Source organism: Macadamia integrifolia, chromosome 10 (genome assembly GCF_013358625.1).
Source record: "Macadamia integrifolia cultivar HAES 741 chromosome 10, SCU_Mint_v3, whole genome shotgun sequence".
Lineage (NCBI taxonomy): Eukaryota > Viridiplantae > Streptophyta > Magnoliopsida > Proteales > Proteaceae > Macadamia > Macadamia integrifolia.
The window spans coordinates 9,527,590-9,548,224 of NC_056566.1; the positions used below are offsets into that span (position 1 = coordinate 9,527,590).

General features: G+C 37.7%; 1 protein-coding gene and 1 long non-coding RNA gene across 3 annotated transcripts; one reads left to right on the forward strand and one right to left on the reverse strand.

Moving 5' to 3' along the window:
* Positions 1-1,269: 1,269 nt before the first annotated feature.
* Positions 1,270-2,106, reverse strand: LOC122092175 (L-type lectin-domain containing receptor kinase IX.1-like). The gene has a single exon (XM_042662516.1). It carries the CDS (start codon positions 2,104-2,106, stop codon positions 1,270-1,272), a length of 837 nt encoding a protein of 278 aa, XP_042518450.1.
* Positions 2,107-13,376: 11,270 nt separating this feature from the next.
* LOC122091044 lies at positions 13,377-20,371 on the forward strand. Of its 2 annotated transcripts, XR_006143795.1 has the most exons (4): positions 13,377-13,511; positions 14,699-14,813; positions 18,758-18,865; positions 19,831-20,371. It is a non-coding gene; the product is annotated as an uncharacterized LOC122091044 (long non-coding RNA). The 2 variants fall into 2 exon arrangements; XR_006143796.1 differs by lacking the exon at positions 18,758-18,865.
* Positions 20,372-20,635: the final 264 nt, after the last annotated feature.

The following is a 20,635-nucleotide window of genomic DNA, read 5'->3' on the forward strand; positions in this document are numbered from 1 at the left end:
CCTAGGTACGATTTTTTTTTCTTCCTTTGTGTGATTTGGACAATCTTTGGTGATGATGTGGAGGAGAGAGAAGATTTGGACAATTTTTGGTTCTCCCCTTTTTTTCTCTTTCCTTTTTTTTTCTTCTCTTCTTGCTTCCACGATTTTGCTTTCCTTTTTTTTTTTCTTTTTCTTCTCTTCTTGCTTCCACGATTTTGCTTGCTTCTAACTTGATGTGGAAATCCCCTCCATGCCCTTAGTGCTTTAAGTGAGTGAAAAGCAGGAAATCTTCAACAAAATCTTCTAAAAAAAAACAACTATAAGATTCGAACTTGAGACCTCTTGGTGAGCAAGAGAATTTTGTACACCATAGCTCACCAACTAAGCTAGGTAGTTGTTGTTACCAAAAACAAATCTTTAATCACTTAAAGATGTGGTCCATCGATCCTTGTTGGCATTTGGAGTATTCCTTGTACCTCTGGGACAATTGCAAACGGGCTGGTTCTGCATCTCGGTTCAGTTCTGATCCATTATTCTTTTTCTGACCCGAAAAAGAATAATCATTTGTACGGGTGACCAAACGAATGTGTACTTTTAATTGAACACGTCCATCTTGCTTAGAATTTCGTCCTCTTCGCAACCATGGAAAGAAATAGGACCTCTTTACGTGTAAAATTGAAGATATAGCTCCCGATAGTCCTTAAGACCTTGAAAATATAAAACCTGCAAAAAGAGAGTAAAACCCAAGGTAGCTCCATTCTAAATATGTAAAATGCATGTTTTACTACCCTAGATTTCACACATAAATGTGCTCATCAGAAGGCAGAGTCAAAGATGGTGGTGGTGGTTTGAGATGCGGAGAGATAGATTGTGGGAGTGGAATGCCATCGGAGTGGGTTTTGAAACGGGAGGGTAGAGAATAGGAGTAGGGCAAATTTAGGGATGTAAGACATGAAAAATTGCTTGAATCTTAAAAAGTAAATCTGAGTAGGGGAATTTGTGTAAATATAGATTTAATTATAAAAGTAGTAAGCAAGAAATTTCCATAAAGATCAAAAAACTTTTTTAACTATACAGAGAAAACCAGAAACTTCTGAAATAAAAATTACATTAAAAAAGAAAGTGGAGGTGACTTAATACATTACATTCTGCCTAACATGTATTACGCAAGATTGTTGCCAAGGGAGAAGATTAAAGGGATGACTTGTTTAACACACAGAAATCAGTGGCAGCGTAGTTGCTGGACAAGCGTTGGGTATGATTTGTATCACATTCTGTACAACCATGGGATTATGTAATCGAGAATGGTGAAGGAACAGGCACCCCACGAAATGGGAGAATGGGCAGTGGAGCGTCAAATTTGAGAACATTAGTAGCTTGCAAAATAGAAGGTTGGGGATTGTAATCTTGTTGAGCACACCATAGCCCAACAACAATCATGCACTCTATTTTTTGCCTCTCAGGATCCATACCTTGACTTGGGTCAGCCGCTTCTAGATGTTTTCCTCTTCCATAGAGTTCCCAAACCCATTCTACCAAACTTATTTCACTTGAGTCAACCATCTTCTCAATGGCCTTTCTCCCACAAGAAATTTCTAAGAGAGCAATTCCATAGCTATAGACATCAGATTCTTTGCTAGCTTTCCCAGTAATGACATATTCAGGTGCCATGTATCCCATGGTACCAGCTATATCGGTTGTTTGAGTCCTTGTTTGTGACACTCTCTCATTATCCACAAGCCTAGACAAACCGAAATCCCCAAGTTTAGCATTGAAGTTGGAATCTAGAATTACATTGTTGGATTTAATATCCATGTGGATGACGCATTGATTCCACCCTTCATGTAGGTACTGCAATGCAGAGGCTAAGTCAAGAGCTATCCTGTACCTTAACTCCCATGTCGAGGAACCCCTATTTCGAAATAGATGGGAATCAAGGCTTCCATTGGGCATGAACTCATACACAAGAAGTAGTTCTTTCCGTTGATGGCACCAACCAACAAGGTGTACGAGGTTCCTATGCCTCAATCGACTAATGATCTTCACCTCTGATGCATACTCCTTCATCCCTTGTCTAGATCCTTTAGAGATCCTTTTCACAACAACATCAATATTGAGATCACTCATGAAGCCTCTATAAATGCCTCCAAATCCTCCCTCTCCCAGCTTTTGTTTGTCATCGAAATTACTAGTTGCTGCAGTTGTTGGTGTATGATGTCTTGTATTCCGTCGCAGTTTAATCCAGGGAGTACTGGTGCAGCACCTAGACAGGCAGGACAACGGTCCCGCTAGCCGGTTAGCGAGCCGTGGGGTTGCAAGGGGGGCAGGAGGCCCCCTGCATAGCAGGGGGTGTAGGGGGCACAAGCCCCCGCTCGAATTTTTTATTTGAGGGCAAATTGTAGTTTAATCCGGATTAGGGTGGCAATTGTAGTTTAATCCGGATTAGGGTTTTTTCGCTATATATTTGTAGCGAGGGTTTCTTTCTCTGTAATGCAAGCAATACTGAGAGGTGTGAGGACGAGCGCTGTAACCCTATTCTCCATTGATAGTGAAGCAGGATCTCATCTCACCGGGGACGTAGGCAACCTTGTCGAACCTCGTAAAATCCGTGTGCGTTGTTTATTTTGTTTTTCCATTATCTTCTGCATCGTTTTAGGGTTGCGTTTCTACAAATTGGTATCAGAGCTCTAGGTTTCCGTTTTCTAGGGTTTACTATCACGATGGCAGGGAAGGGATCGAATGTCAAGTATGACATCGAGAGGTTTAATGGGAAGAACAATTTCACCCTCTGGCGTCAAAGGATGAAGGATCTTCTGATACAGCAGGGTTTGGCAAAAACGTTGTTGGGGAAGTTGAAGAAACCTGCAAAAATTACTGACGAAGATTGGAAAGAGATGGAGGAAAATGCAGTAAGTGCTATCCGATTAAATCTTTCTGATGATGCCCTACAATATGTTGTGGGTATTGAATCTGCACCGCAGTTATGGGCGAAACTTGAAAGCATCTACATGACGAAGTCCTTAACGAACAAGTTGTTCGTGAAGAAGCAATTGTATTCTCTATAGATGGAGGAAGGTACGGATTTATTAGAGCATCTTAACATGTTCAATCAGATCGTAAGTAAACTTGCAAACCTGGAGGTTAAGATCGAGGACGAAGACAAGACGTTACTATTGCTGTCGTCACTCCCAGAATCATATGATCACCTAGTAACGACTCTCTTGTACGGAAGGAGACCCTTGAGATGGATGAAGTCGCAGCTGCCCTCATGTCCTATGATACAAGGAAGAAGGCCAGTAGTACGAAATCTCAAGGAGAAGGTTTTTTCGGAGGTGACAAGGAGTAGGAAAGAGGGAGATCAAATCAGAAAGGATCTGGGAAGAGTCGATCGAGATCAAAAGGGGCAAAGAGAAAGATCTCTTGTTACTATTGCAAGAAGGAAGGTCATCTGAAGAAAGAGTGCTTGAAGAGGAAGGCGGACTTAAAGAAGAAAGGTGTAGATAAGGCATATGAGGAAGCTAGCGTGGCTGACAGTTCAGATGGAGATGATGAAGATGTACTCTCTATATCATCAGGTAAGAATCAACCTTCTGATTCTTGGATTTTAGATTCTGGATGTTCATATCACATGTGTCCACATAAGGATTGGTTTGATACATATCAACCATATAATGGTGGGTCTGTCCTAATGGGGAATGATGCCATATGCAAGACCATTGGGATAGGCACTATCAAAATCAAGATGTTTGATGGGATATTAAGAACCTTAGCAGATGTGAGACATGTACCAGAATTAAGGAAAAAATTAATATCTTTGGGGGCACTTGACTCAAATGGCTGCAAGTACATAGCAGAAGGTGGAGTTCTCAAAGTTATTAAGGGTGTAATGGTTGTCATGAAGGGACAGCTAGCAGGAAACCTATACAGGCTCATAGGGAGCACAGTTATAGGTGGAGCATCTGTGACTACAGATACAGTATTTGATACAGATGATACCTATCTGTGGCAACATGCGATTAGGGCATATGGGAGAAAGAGGATTGATGGAGCTTCATAAAAGAAAAATGTTGAAGGGAGTAAAAACTTGTAAACTGAACTTCTGCAAGTATTGTGTGTTCGGAAAACAGTGCAATGTTAGTTTCAAAACTGCAAAACATAAGAGTAAGGGGGTGCTTCATTATGTACACAGCGATGTATGGGGTCCTTCAATAACAAAATCTAAAGGTGGGGCAGAATACTTCGTGACCTTTGTTGATGATTACTCAAGGAAAGTTTGGATCTACTTCATGAAGCATAAAAGTGAGGTGTTCACTAAATTTAAGGAATGGAAGGCTGAGGTAGAAAGGAAGACAGGAAAGAAAATTAAATACTTGAGAACAGATAATGGAGAAGAGTACACATACAAGCCGTTTCTAAAATTGTGCAAAACAGAAGGGATTACACGTCACTTCACAGTTCCAAAGACACCACAGCAAAATGGTGTAGCTGAAAGGATGAACAGAACACTTTTAGAAAGAGCTCGGAGTATGAGGCTGAATGCAGGGTTGAGCAAGAGATTTTGGACAGAAGCAGTGAACATGGCATGTTTTCTCATAAATAGGTCTCCATCAAAGGCAATTGATTGTAAAATTCCTGAAGAGGTATGGACAGGAAAACCAGTAGATTATTCTATTCTAAAAATATTTGGTTGTCCAGCCTATGCGCATGTTGAGAGTGAGCAGCGTTCCAAGTTAGACTCAAAGTCTAAGCAATGTATCTTTCTTGGTTTTAAGAAAGGCGTAAAGGGATTCAAGTTGTGGGATCCAAGTTCACAGAAAGTTGTGGTTAGCAGAGACGTTGTGTTTGATGAGTCTTATATAGTGAAGTCAAATTACAATTCACAAGCAGTTGATGAAAATAAAGAAGATTCTACTGTGTAGGTGGAGTTAGGTGAGTTAGAAACAAAAAGAGAGAATGAGTCATCAAGTGACTTACCCGGACAACAGGAAGCAGTAGAAGTTCCCTATACTGTGGCAAAGGGTAAAGGGAAGCATACTCACAAAGCACCTATGAGATACGGGTTTGAGGACATGGTTGCCTATGCCCTCACTGTAGGTAAAGGTGATCCATCTTTCTACCATAATGCTTTGAGTGATGCACAGCATGATAAATGGATGACAACTATGATGGAGGAAATGGAATCTCTACAGAAGAACAAGACTTAGGAGATTGTGGAAAAACCCAAGGGAAGAAAAATCATTGGGTGTAAATGGGTCTTTCGTAAGAAAGAGGCAGCATTTGAGAAGAAGCGTGAAAGGTATAAGGCTAGACTTGTAGCCAAGGGCTATGCACAGAAGGAGGGGATAGATTACAATGAAATATTCTCTCCAGTGTGAAACACACTTCGATCAGGGTACTACTTGCTTTGGTGGCCATGTATGATTTAGAACTTGAATAACTTGATGTGAAAACTGCATTTCTTCATGGTGACTTGGAGGAACAGATTTACATAAAGCAACCTGAAGGTTTCAAGGTGCAGGGAAAGGAAGACCATGTTTGTCTGCTTAAGATATCACTTTATGGTCTTAAGCAATCTCCTAGGCAGTGGTACAAGCACTTTGATTCCCACATGATGAAGATTGGCTACACAAGAAGTGAGTATGATAGTTGTGTTTATTATAAAGTGTCAAGTGATAATTCCATTATTTTGTTGATGCTTTATGTTGATGACATGCTCATTGCTGCAAAGAACAAACATGATATAGTCTCTTTGAAGTTTTTGTTGAGTACTGAATTTGAGATGAAGGATCTTGGTGCCGCTAAGAAGATCCTTGGCATGGAAATCCTTAGAGATAGAAATGCAGGAAAACTTTGGGTAACTCAGAAGAGGTATATTGAAAAGGTGCTAGAGCGTTTCAATATGGAAAAGGCTAAGCCGGTTAGCACTCCGTTAGCTGGCCACTTCAAGTTATCTGAAAGGGAATGCCCTACAACACATGAGGAGGTGGAGCAGATGTCTCAAGTCCCTTATGCTAGCGCAGTTGGGAGTCTCATGTATGCTATGGTTTGTAGCAGGTCGGATTTGTCTCATGCAGTCAGTGTTGTTAGCAGATACATGAGTAATCCAGGGAAGGAGCATTGGAATGCAATTAAGTGGATCTTCAGATATTTGAGCAAGACTAAAGATATAGGTGTTATGTTCAGTGGCAAGGGAAGTTCTACAGAATTGGCAGGTTATGTTGATTCTGACTATGCTGGTGATTTAGACAAGAGGAGGTCTACTACAGGGTATGTGTTTACATTAGCTGGTGGACCTATATCATGGAGGGCGATGCTTCAGTCTACAATTGCATTGTCCACTACAGAGGCAGAGTACATGGCAGCAGTTGAGGCTGCCAAGGAAGGAGTCTGGTTGGCTGGACTGGTTCATGAGTTGGGGCTGGAGCAAGGAGGTACAGTGTTACACTGTGACAGTCAGAGTGCCATACACCTTGCAAAGAATCAGGTGTTTCATGCAAGGACAAAGCATATTGATGTGAGATTTCACAAGATCAGGGAGCTTGCGTCAGAAGGCAGTATTCACTTGAGAAAAATTCATACAGATCTCAATCCTGCAGATATGTTTACAAAGCCAGTTACTACAGAGAAGTTCGAGTCTTGTTTGGACTTGATTAATATTACTCATTATTGAAGATGAGGGACGCACCAAACAGGTGCGGGTTTGTGCCTCTAATGAGGTACAATGATGAAGACGTCTACAAGTTATCTTTACAGGAGGCTCGACCGAATTCAAGCCAAGGTGGAGATTGTTGGTGTATGATGTCTTGTATTCCGTCGCAGTTTAATCCAGGGAGTACTGGTGCAGCACCTAGACAGGCAGGATGGCGATCCTGCTACCCGGTTAGCGGGCCGTGGGGGTTGCAAGGGGGCAGGAGGCCCCCCTGCATAGCAGGGGGTGTAGGGGGGCGTAGCCCCCCGCTCGAATTTTTTATTTGAGGGCAATTGTAGTTTAATCCGGATTAGGGTGGCAATTGTAGTTTAATCCGGATTAGGGTTTTTTCGCTATATATTTGTAGTGAGGGTTTCTTTCTCTGTAATGCAAGCAATACTGAGAGGTGTGAGGACGAGCGCTGTAATCCTATTCTCCATTGATAGTAAAGTAGGATCTCATCTCACCAGGGACGTAGGCAACCTTGTCGAACCTCGTAAAATCCGTGTGCATTGTTTGTTTTGTTTTTCCATTATCTTCTACATTATTTTAGGGTTGCGTTTCTACATTTTGGTTTGAAAAATCGATCGGGCCGGTTCGACCAAAACAGTAAAAAAACCAAAATCTACTCTTCTATTTCTTCTCCCTCTTTCCTTCTTCTGATCTCCCGAGCAACAGAGGGAGTGGTGCTAACGTACACATTAAGAACTCCCGAGCAGAAGAGAGGACACAACAGAGGGAGTGGTGCATTTGTTTTAAAAAAAAAAAATTTAATGGAGTATGATGTGGTTTATGCAAGATCACTATAACCCAATTTACCAGCATTATTATTATTATTATTTTAATTCAAGTTGATATCAAGTGCAGCTCAATTTGTCTGGGAACAATAGACAATCCTCAGCTCTGCCTGCTGGAGATGACCATTGGCAGAGATTGGAATTCATAGAGAAACTGTTGAGCTACTTGAACTTAGTTGTAGTATTCGGTTCATGTTCTTGCCGTCAAGACTAAAAGGGAACCTTGATGTTGTACTACCTAAGTCGCTCTTGGAATGGGTTTTTGCATGGAATGGCCCACATTGAAATGCTAAACTCTTATCAGTAATTCTGGATCTGAATGAATAAATAATAAATACAGAAATATCAAGTGTTTGAATTATTTCATAGCTTGATAATGATTGTCATAATTCTGGCATTGGGCATTCTTGCCCTTTCTACAGTATAAAAACTTATTCTTTTCAGTGGATAAACTAGCCCCCTGGAATGTGTTTCATTACACAGGATTTAAAACCATCTAAAGAAAAGAAACAAAAGCCTCTGTTAATGAAAAAAATGAAACTGTTTACAAAGTATCCATCTACAAGAAGAAAGACTCAGTTGATACTGAAACAGAAAAATGAGTCCATAACAAAGCTCTTCAGGGTAGTTCTTGCAAATTCTTCGAGTGCGTTATAGTGCTGCAGTCTTCTTACCCCAGAATCCCTTCAGGGTAAACATATTTGCACTCAAGGTCCATATGAGAGCTTGATTTGAGACTCTTGAATAACATGCAGTTTGCAATGATGTCCAGGACAATGAAGAGGGAGTAAAAATATGCAATGAAAATCCCCTCCCAGGGTATGGAGGGACTGATCCTATCAGAATGATTATACACTCATACGATTCGGTACTGAAACAGAGCTTCCACAAAGTCCAGTCCTAGATTGACAGGGATATTGGGTGAAGAGAAGCCAAAATCATCAAGGATATTGAAGGCAAGGAAGAGTAGAGAGGGTGCGTGCGTTTGATGAGAGGATAACAAAGGAGTTGCATATGTGGGTTATGAGGGGGGGAGGAACATAAAGAGATAGGAAAGAAGAAAAGGAAGATTGAAGAGATATCATGTTGTGTTGGTGGTGGTGGAGAGCATCAATTTCACAGGCTTTGGCAGTAGGAGGAAGAAGAGGGTGAAAGGGATAGATAAAATTGAGGAAGAGAGGGTTCGAGATAACTTTAGATTGAGAATTGAGATGAACTATGATGAGGGTGGGAATCCAGCAACAGAAAAGAGTGATTGAAGACGAAGATAAATGATTGAAAGGAGAAGGAACAAGGATGGTACAAGTGATGATTGAGAGAGGAGAATTGAAACAGAGGCAGGAAATACAATAACAGCTGATGTTGAGGTGAAGTAGTGATAGTTCTTGAGGAAGGTGTAGACTGATCTCCTGACGCATTTTTTCATTCATAACTTGGCTGGAGCCGTTGGGGGCTCTCTTTTGTTTTCCATTGCAAACTGATACTTGTTCTGTTATTAAGTCACAAACAGAGAGATCATCACCACTTAGAATATTCTTCCTCAAAAGGTGATAATTTTGATTAGATGAAATCAAAATTACACAATACTAAACTTGGAAATAAAATAATTATAATCACAAATAGAGAGAGTCATCACCAATCACCAAAGAATTTCAGCAGTAAATGTAGCTACACCAAAGAAGGAAAGAGAGAAACTCAAATGACAATTTCTGGCAAATACTTGACAATATAGAAGCAATTAACCTGTAGAACTCTGAAACAGAGACAAAAGCAGCTGAAAGAGAGAAACTCAAAAAGACATTCTGAAACTGCAAAGACATTCTGAGCACAAAAGAAATTATATTTCTCCCATTAACAGAAAACCACTTAGAATATTCTTCCTCAAAAGGAAAAGTAAGGCATGCTCAAAGACCACAACCCAGATTTAACACCACTGAAACTACACCACAAAACCAAGCTTTAGAATTCCAAGAATCTTGATGGATTCGAACCATCATACACTGAGAAAAATCCCAAGTGCTCTTCCATTTTTGAGCTAAAGATTCACCTACAATCTAAAAATGTTAGATTTCAAAAGACTAAATCTAAAGCAAAATAAAGTAAAAAAAAAAAAAACTAAACTAAAGTAAACTAGTTCTATGCAAAATAGGTGTCCTTAATCAAAATCCAAAATCAATATCCAAAAATAAACAACCAAAATCAACAATCAAAGATGATAAATAATGTCCTTAAACCCATTCCTAGTATTGGTGCAGAATAGATGATGCCAATGTTTGGGAAGAAAACTGAGAAAGGTCTTGATCAAATGGTCTGCACAATGACAACAATATGTTGGAATACCAAAAATCATGAAGGATAAAACTTGTGAAGCTACTAGACCACAATTGTAAATAACTACCTAGAGAACTTCTATGAAACTCATTGGCATATTGTTTATTGTAAATTCCGCAGCTAACTTAGTACTTGGTCCTCTGCTTTTCCTTTTTTTCCCCTTTTTTTCTACCCAAGGCTTCTTCCTTCTACTACCTTTTTGAGTGAGAGAATTTTTTTGTTTCAATACTAGTCCATTGTTTATATTAAAGATCTCATTAGGCACAAGATTCTTTGGAACATCAGACATATTGATAGTTTCAAGTTGTTGGCATAATTCTTTAATCCCATTCTTAAACAATGCGAATCCTTCAGCTGAATTTGAAGCTTGTAATGCTATCTTCACAAGTTGAAGAGAAAGATATTTGTATCGTTATGTATAGTCTAAATTCACATCTTCAACAACTTGTTTCCCCTTATGGTCTTCCACTACCATGTTTCTTGATATCCGTGTCCATCTCTGCAAAATATAAGAATCAGGGATACACTCTAGAACATCCAAAACTTTCGAGCAATGGCAACAAAGAATGCCAAACGTCTCATATTTCTTGCAACTGCATTGAAAAGTCATGTAAACTGGGTTACAACATACTTTATACTCACATTCAGAACCAACAATGCCAACCATATATACATGAAATGAAGTATCTTCGTTCCGAAAATTTATTTTGCAAATTCAGTTATACTACTCTCGAAATCTCTCAAAAATGTATGAAGTATAGACATCCCTAGCTTGTTTGAAAACAAGTGACATCCCGAACATGTACTTTGGAAGTTTGTTTCTTGAATCAAATTCAGCCTTTAATTCATTAGCTCGTTTAGTATTTACAACCCTTTCAAAGTGCTTAAAAAATTGAACAACATCCAAAGGAGATTTTAGATATTCTTTTAAGTCACTATTAAAACTCTCACTAATTTGTGTACTTCGCATGCCTATTGTGAATGTGTTTTTCATATAATACTTTGCCCATTTACATTTAATTCCATAAATACGAAGCAACCATGATTTTTTTTCCAAGTTGTATCACGAAATAATTTTTTCCAGGAATTCTCGAACTGGAATTCTTTCTCATACTCAAATATACAAATTTTCAAATATTTGAGAAAACAAGAGCCATCTTTCATTATATGACCTAGATGTTTAATGCCATTTTGCATTATGTGCCAAGTACAAAACCCATGCCATGTCCCAGGCCACTTCATACAATGCTTTTGCCATACTTGATCTGTGAAGATGGTTATAGGTTTTTTATGCTCATTTGCTTATGCGAATGCCTCAAATAACCAATTAAAAGATTCAGCTGTTTCATCATACAAAAGTGCAGCCCCAAATATAATAACCCCTCTATGATGATTAAAACCGGAAAATATCCCAAATGGCATATACTCTTTGTTAGTACAAAATGTGGTATCGAAACTAACAACATCACCAAACTGTGCATAATCAATTCTCATTTTAGGATCAGCCCCAAAAATATTAGTGATTTGTTCATCACTATCCAACTGTATTGAGTATATAAATGAAGGATTGTTCATACTCTGATTTTCAAAATATTTCAACAAACTCCCTGCTTCACCATATGATAAGGAATATTATCTTTTAGTTCGTAGATAGTTCTTCTGATCTTGCATTATGTAGCCAAGACTCTCTGTCCCGCCAGCTTGCCTACTCATTAACTCAAATGCAGCCTTAGGGTTGATCCCTGAATCATCTACTAAATCTATTTCATATGAATGTATCTCTAAAATCTTCCTCTGGGGAACGCATAAAATGCCTAGTACCAGGAATATGAAGGTGGTGATTATGTTCTTCCACAAAATGACGACACTCATATTTTTCATTTTCCATCAAGTATATCCCTATCCGTGCTGGAGACTCTGTTCTTATCTTAGCTCGTGGTTTTTTTTTATGGATGTCTCGCTTATCTATTCTCTGAAAACCAGCTTTATTACATACTAATCTCCATGAAGTTATAATTGTCGTGTCTTTCTTTCTCTTATGTGCAAAATCTCTTCAAATACTAAAACCCAATCTTCCTCCATAACTGTTATAGAAGTCATAAGTATCCTGCTCTGAATTAAATATCATGCCTACTCGAGGATTACTGTCAACATTCTCACCTAACTCAATGTTATCCATATTCCGATAAATGAAGCGATTTGTTGATTCTTCAGAAAGTTGAAACAAGTTATAATTTAATAATTTTCGAGAACATCTAAGAATGACTAAACTGAAACAATACTTAAACTACCATCTATTGCAGACCTCAAGCTTGTCTGTGGAATTAAGCAACTCGTGGTGAAACAACCACCCCCCTTCCTAGCCACTTACAAAATCTCACAGGTAATATTGGAAAAATATTTTGAAACCAGAATTGCCTATACAGTGTTGAAAAATATTTTCCATTGAGTATATCCCCATCAGTTCCATTCTGCTTTCTTTAGCAGTGGTATAATTAAGAAGGTGGTAAAAACGACCATCAAAAAAAAGCTTAGGCTTTATAGGTCATCAGAGGTTTTAATGGGAGACAACAATGTTTAAAAGAGTTTCCATGAAGGAAGTTGCCAAGAACCCCACATTTCCTGTTAGTATTTAATTATGCCAACCATCAGTTCTGTAAGAATAGAATCAGGTTTGACCATGATCTTAGATTTAATTCCCTCAAATCTTAATGAATAGAAAATATGGAAATCTAATCTTTACATTATCCAACTGAAACACATTTCTCTCATCTTATGAACCCCCAACATCCCCTAATAAAAATATCCACAATCTGCTTGTTTCCTTGTCCAAGAGGGCACATGCCCTGTTCATTTGCACCATCCAGGCCCTAATTAGATGGACAAATGAGATTCCCCAAACACTGAATGTAAGAAGCTCTCAATGAAAATAAACTGAGCTAGCCAAAAACTTCTACCCCACCATTGACCATCCATGCTTTAGAATCTTCAAATTTGCTCCCTCCATTTTAATATAATACCCAGATTTAAATATTATATATATATATATATATATATATATAATCTTAAAAGATTGTCTTGGGTCTGTGGTCTGTGGTCTGTGGTCCAGCTGTGTTGCAAAATTGAGGATTCCACCTATACAAGGGTGGTTCTTTCACAGTTGCCAAGAACAAAAAAGGAGAGGCCGTATCAATTTTTGTCCTGGTTTGAATTAACTTTTTGGTTTTTGGTGCAAGGCTTGGATCAACTGAGGGAAAAAATGAAAAAGAGGAAAAGAGGAGTAAGGAGTTCATAATTCACAGACATTACAGATGATAGTGATATACCTCCCTTTCAATCTCAAGGAGCAGAGAACCCTACGCATTGCACATTATGATCTCAACAAATAAGTGAGAAGATTAATGATGGGTAGGTCTAAATGTAACCGACTTGGTTACAATATACATTGTAACCTAATTTATATTGTCCGCTACATGTTGTCTTCTTGCGTCATTTTGTGAGGTTAAAATTGTAAATTCAATTTAAAGTTTTGAATAGGTTCTTTAACTCAAATGGTTGGGTCAAAGGGCATATTAGGAACTAACGAAGAAACATTTTCAAAAAACTCTACTCCTCTTCTTCCTCGCCGAGTGTTTCATCCTCAACAACTCCATCGTCTTCCCAAGGGCTAGCCACCGGATTTCAGCTAATAACCGGAGTTCATGTCAGGGAATTAGGTAAAGGCCTCTCTCTCTCTCTCTCTCTCTCTCTCTCTAGTCACAGCAGAGGAGCTACCACGGGCACAAACCCCTACCCCCTCAAGATCCTCTCCTGGCCAATAGAGATTTGATCCTTTAACTCGAGCGGCTTCCCAAATCCATTATACCTGAACCAAATCCTGAAGGGAACTCATCGGGACTCATCGGGCATGCAGGGGAGAGGCATACCTTACCTGCCCTACCCAAAACCAAAGATCCCTTTCTTACTTTCCTCCCTTGAAAACCAGAACTTGAGTCTTCTCTTTCACGATTCAAGAGGTTTCGTCAGGAAATGAAAGAAAATATTTATGGTTCTTATTCGACCTTTCCATTTCTCAAACACTTCCGCCATTAATTTCCCCCTGTTTGCAACTTACTATTTCATCTCTCGCTCTGAGATAGACTCAAATTCAATCAAATAGCCTCTATGTGTGTCCATGAATCCTTGTGTATGTACATATTCCAACCACGGTTGTCTATTTTACAAAGAAGTTCAGATATGGATGAATGGTTTCCCTCTTGCAGTAGAGTGTTTCAGTCTTACCTCCATCCGCAATATGAAAATGACACTAAAGTTGAGAAAATGTGAACTAGAAAACTTTGAAATGTGAAGTAGAGAACTCTGATGTTTTTTCATTCAAATTAGGTGGACTTCATCCATTTTCTGATGGTTACTAAATTTGCAAAGTCGATTACTTATGGATTGGATTGTATTTGAACGCTTATTTTGGATCAACACAAGCTAGCGCATTCAATTTTTACCATTCCATGGTCAATCCTATCCACAATCTACTACATGAGATCTACTACATGAGATTGTAAAGTCATGTCTAAACCAATGCGGTTTTGTTTTCTTAGGTCAGCTGATAAGCATAAGATATCTTGGAGGTCGGTACATTGCTTTTTAAACACTTGATACATGTTGGGTAGTTTGATTATTAGCAATATATGAAATGTCATTCACCTCTTTTTTTTTTTTCTTTTAATCAGGGGGTTTTTAAATTGAGTATCAGTTTTTTATGGCCATTAACTGTTGAATTCCATTAAAATATGCATGCTCCTCTAGCTCTTAATTCTTAACAATAGAACCTTCCCTCTTTTCTTTTTCCTTTTCTTTTTTTTTTTTTTGGATGAAATATTTGTGTTAGTGTATGAATGTTCTCCAGGTGATGTGGAACACATACATTTGGTGAAAGGATTGGACTATGCCTTACTTGACAAAATTAGAAGTGAGATTGATAAGAAACCCGAAGTTCGCGAAGAGACTGATGGAAAGTCTAGGTAAATAAATATTCTTCAATAGTATTACACTTATATGACTTGATGTTGGTCATTTTCTCCACTGAAATCCATCAGCTTTTGACCTATTAGTGTATGTAAGAAATATATTGAGACACATAGAGTCCTGCAGAACTTTCAAGGGCAATAACTTTAGTTGCTTGATAGAGCTAGAGCTTAGCTGCATTGATTATTTATCTTCCTTAAGGGAAAATATTGAAAAGATGAGTCATTTTTCTTTAGAATTTAGTTTGACCAACCTAATTTTCAAGTTAAAAGTCTATATTCTCATAGCCAAAAACTTAGTTCTTATTTTGTAGTGGAAGAAAGGAAAAACTTGGTTCCTTTTGTAAGGAGTAAGTATTCTTATAGGTCATATTGTTCCATAGAGAGTGAATGAAGGCAGAAGATCTGCATTTATATTCTTAAATTCCTTTCTCTTTCCTGATATTTCCCTGCATTTCAAGCTATTGAACTAGTAAAAACTAGTGGGAAGCTATCTGATAAATGGAAAACTAATGGCAAGAGAATAAATTTAAGAACTATTGTAGTCTAAGTTGTTCTGAAACATACATGGAATATTTAGTATGGAATTATAAGAAGAAAAATGTGCAAGACTGGTAAGAATAAAAGCAATTATCAGAGAAGATAGGCCATGCCAATTACGAGAGCTGAGAATCCTGCATCTTGGGGGACAATGTGCAAGACTGGTAAGAATAAAAGCAATGAACTGAAAGGGCAGGAATCTCCAAAATTCGAAATCCTGGAGGCAAATTCGGTAGACACAAATTCAAAACCCTAAAATAGAAGTTTTAGTAGGATTGTAAAGCTAAAGTTTATTCTGTAAACTAATTTTTGATACAGTTTTTTGGAGTCCTACCATCAGATGGGATTGGTTATGGGTTTCTAAAGCAATGTAATTGTCAGAGAAGAAATGCTGATCATCGAAAATGGTTGGTGCTCAGTGTTGTTCAAATGGTCATTCTTCCCTGTTTATCATGGCATAGAGGAAAATGGAAAATTTTATTTAAAAAATAAAGGAAGCTAAAAAAATGGAGTAATATTTATAAAGCAACGAGCTGACGACTGTTATATCGGGGGAGAAAATGTGGAATCGTCTGAAAATGGTCATGGTATTCCCTGATTAATCTATCAAGTTCTAATTTTCTCTAATCTAGTGGCCTTCTCCCCTTCCTTTGTTGCTATTTCTGCTTTACTATTTCTTTTTTTTTTTTATGTTTTGTTTTTTACCCTTTACAAATTGATGTTTACATTCAGTTCACCAACAGAGTTTCCAAGGATGACCAACCAGTGTTTCGCACTTTTTTGCTAAAAGTTGTTTGTATTAAAAATAGAAAAAAGAGAATACAAGAAGAATATGAAACAAATCAGACATATAACAATTGCCTCACTAGCCTAACCTCCACTTTCGGCATTGCCATCAGCAGGGGAGAGACTAGAGAGCACTAAAACAAAAACCAGCAGGGCAACTGCAAAGGTGCCTAACTGCGAAGGTGCCTATCTTCTTTAGAATGTGTAAAGATCTTATTTGTAATGCCACTTGTTGCTTGAATGAGGGGACAAGCTTTTTATTTTTTCTAGTCACTCAATGCTTGACTTTTATGAGTCATGTTTCTGGTTTCAGTCAGTGTATCAATGGATTGTCAAGCCCCAAATCATTGTCAAGTCAAATGAGATGTTTCTTTCTGGTCCAATGTCATTTATTTTTAACATGGTAAGAATTAAGAGTTTTCTTTTACTTCCGTTTCTCTCTCTCTCTTCTCCTTTTTTATTTTTCCTTTTGTCTGGGTTTCCTCATCAACATAAGTGGGGCAGATTGTTGAAATCTGAATAAAGGAACTGTTTTGGATGGGTCTTGTTTGCACAAGTGGTGAGTTGACTGACAAAGTGGAGTTAGTGGGGAACTTTGATTTTCATTTAGTTGCCTTAGCACTGCCTAGGCTAGGTATCCTTCTTGCTTGATTCCTTTGACTACATTGATGTGCATAATGGTGATGCACAAAGATGGTTAACTGTTGCTAAACATAAACCTTTCAGAAAATTTGTCTTACCTGAAAAATTCTTGAAATTCTTATGCACATAAGAGACTGGTCTAAATCTGAGACAAAGGGGAATTCACACCTTGGACCACACAGATAGTTAAATACACATACAAACATGAAAGCACCTTGAAGTGTCTTATTGCATTCAATTTGGCACCTCTCTCAGAGGGGTTTTTTTTCTTTTTTTTTTTTTGAGAGGGGGATTTAATTGTTTATCATATTTACTGAGAGGAATTGTTTTTACATTTCCTAGGTAAATCTGTGTATGTATTAATGTATTCCCTTTCTAATGTTGTTGTGATCCATCTATTATTATGGTGATGATAATGTATGCATGTGTTACTATGAAATTTCTATCTAAAAAGTTGAAGGTATGAGGATTCTCTGTGTTTTTTCATTTTTTTTCTAGTAGTCTTCGATATCCTTGTGGTCTTGTGATTGGGTGATTCATGCAAATAGGATAACAATCCCCACCCCTGGCAGCATGGGTTAGAGAGAGAGAGAGAGAGAGAGAAACTCTTTGCACTTGAGCAAAATGGATATGTGGCTTCTTTCTGCTAGTTACGACTGGGATGATGTCTTCATTACGGGCAGTCTATGGTTCAACAATTCATGAACAAATGTCAACTTCATTACCTACCTACAATAGATAGCTTTAGCAAGATGTCACCCTCCTCTTCTTGCAACATCAAACTAAGCCTTGTTGGACTAATATCGTCAATCCATATAACAAGATCAGTTGAGTTTGCTCAGATTTGGATAAAAAAGAGAGCAAGGAACTGTGGAGGTGGTGATTCTGTTAACAAACAAACATAAACAATAATAAACATCCGTTCTTGTATGAAACAATAACTAGTGTGATTTGAAACCCTATGACTATCTTAGTCAACTACTTACAGGATAGTGGCTTTAATCTTGGTGGTATGTCTTTTGTTGTTGACCTATTCAGTTTTAATATTATCTTATTCTTGAATATGTGATTTGTGTCCACTTAGAAACCATAAGATTATCTTTATATTTTACAAAATGTAATGTAAAAGAAAAATTAAAATAGATACAAATATTACAACTTGCTTTCCAATCTCAATGCAATTAATCTATTTGGGTCATTTAGGGCATAGGTTTGTTTGTGGTTATTTTCTTCCTCTTCTTTTTTCACATTTCTATTTTACAAAGCCGATCAAGCAGAAATTTGCCTCTGCACTGGATTGTAAACTCCCCTCTTACCTGTTAAAGTTTGCCGCTGTCTTTTTCAACCTCTTAGTTAAATTGATTTTTGAGATCAATCTTATCATTTTTCTGCTTTCTCTCTCACATTTCTCCATTTATTTCTGTATCTCATCATAAAAGTGTTGTTGTGGTGTTCTTTAAGAACTATTTGTTTGTGTGCTACATGTAGGTTCCCATTTGGGAAGATGCTTTTTCATCTCAATTGTTTTACTTACTGGACTTTCTTGTTCTTTGGTTTGAGAAAATTCAGGTATGTGGGCAACATTCCATACGCAAGTTACTGAACCATTTCTTCTATAGGCGTTCTCAAGTATTTGCTCCCTTTTAGGTGGAGATTTTAGCTTATTGTTTTTATAGGTGGAATTTGATATTATAAAATTTCATCCCCTTCCCATACTCTTATCACCAATTTGGTTTAACCTCCCCACCCCCTCTTTTTCCTATGATTTCATTCTTGGAATTTAGTTTTGTCATTTCACAATTGTAAATTTGTAATGGTAAATCTTGAGCTGAGAGTAAATTCTACAAAATCCATGATTGGTTGTGAACAATCAGTAATGTATGGAAAAATTTCTATCAGATGATATGGTAGTGTCTATTGGTCCTATGCTTGTGGAGAACTAGTTCTATAAGTTAGATTGCTCTGTTTTGCAGGCTTCTTTCTATATGTTACTTCTGTGCCTAGCTTCTAGATATTAACTTGAGTAGCTCGAATTGATAGTTGAACACCTGGGGCAGACTAGAATGGTGCTAAAAAAGCAGGTAGGCTTCCAGCGATAGTTGGTTAAAGAGGATTGAACTCTTACTAATCATCAAAATTGAATGCCATATAGTTCTTGTAGACCCTGTGACACTTCTATTTTGTAATTTTCTTGTGAGAATTTCACTACAGGTGCTGTGAAACACCTTAATCAACATTAGTCACCAATAATCCTATAGCTGTCCTTGTCACTTACCTTTCTTTAGACATCTTAAATTTGTTAATCCTTGGAATTGGCCATTATCTCTAGTGACTTCATGCTGTAAAGGAGACATGTTAAGGGGAAAAAGGGAGAACTTGAGACTATCTTGGCCGGTTTGATTGTGCATATTCATCTCCAACAACAATTATAATGAGTTTTGGGTATTATACCATTGTATATTTGGTCAGAAAGATGCGTTGAGTGATAAAGGTGCTTCTTTATATATATATATATATATATATATAGTATTTTAACTTAAAAGAGGTCTAGTCCCAAAAGCAAGGAATGGTTTTTCTACAGGTGGCTTAAATGGCCACTAGGATGATTAACCTGGTGTGCTCTTTCATCATTTGATGCAAGCATTTGAATCAATAGTGGTCGTATGAAACTATGGAGTAGTTTTCAACATTTCATTGACTAAAAATCTGAAACAGAGGAATCTTGCTTATGTTGGAAAAGTAAGATAATCCATGTAATTTCAAGTACTATTTGCTTAGTTCTTCCTATACTTAGTTGAGTTGAGAAGTTGGATCTTGTATATGTCTTCTATTGTGTTTGTTGTGTTTTTTGGATACTGTTTGTGCATATGAGTGCTAAAAAAAATTAATCCTCATCAAAACTCTTTGGAAGGACATGGAAGTGAACTACACTAGGGTTATGACATATAAGTGAATTACACCAGGGTTATGCATGAAAAACTGCTATGGTATCAATGCATGGATAACGTTTTAGAATTTGTGACCAAAATTTCCTCTCTATTTGCAGTTTTCGGCGACGCAATTAGTTTCGCTCTTCCATCACATTTGCTATTGGTGGTGGTGCTTGTGGTTCCATTGTCTACCATTGTTTCTTGCTTTGTAGAATGAGGAAGAGCCTTCCAAATTTTATTCACTCTCTCTCCCCTATCTTTTCTAGTTCCCTCCGTGAGAGCCGATTGAGGTGGTATGGTCATGTGCAATGGAGACCTATGGACGCCCCAGTAAGAAAGAGTGATCAGATTCATTTACAGAGAACTAGAAAAGGTAGGGGAAGGCCAAAGATGACTATTAACGAAGTAGTGCGAAACGATATGAAAACCGTAGGGCTTGACTCTAGTCTGACTTCAGATAGAGTTACGTGGAGGACAAAGACCCGTGTTGCCGACCCCCTATAGGGGATGTTCCCATGATGAGTTCTTGTATACTGCTATAATTCTTCTTTTATCCCCAAATCTCTTTAACCGTTCCTTTATGCTTATTTACTTTTACTTATTGGATTCATGTAGCCTACTCCATTCAGTTGGGATAATGTTATGATTGTTGTTGTTGTTGTTGTTTAAATATGTGTGTGTGTGTGTGTGTGTGCATGCATGATTGTCTTTTTCTTTATTTGAGTTTTTAGTTGAGACAGTTGAGTAAACAATTGCTGATAGTATCACCTTAGTAAGGATAATAGTAGATCTTAATTTTTATATGAGTTGTTTTCAAGAATGTAGGCCTCGGAAACACTCCCCCCCACACCCCCAACAACCCAAAAAAAAAAAAAAGAAAAAAAAAAAATGATGTAAGCTTTTACGGTTACTTGTAAATGC

Excerpts from the sequence above, each read along its gene's own strand:
- LOC122092175 (XM_042662516.1), bottom strand. The coding sequence starts at position 2,106 with ATGAGTGATCTCAATATTGATGTTGTTGTGAAAAGGATCTCTAAAGGA.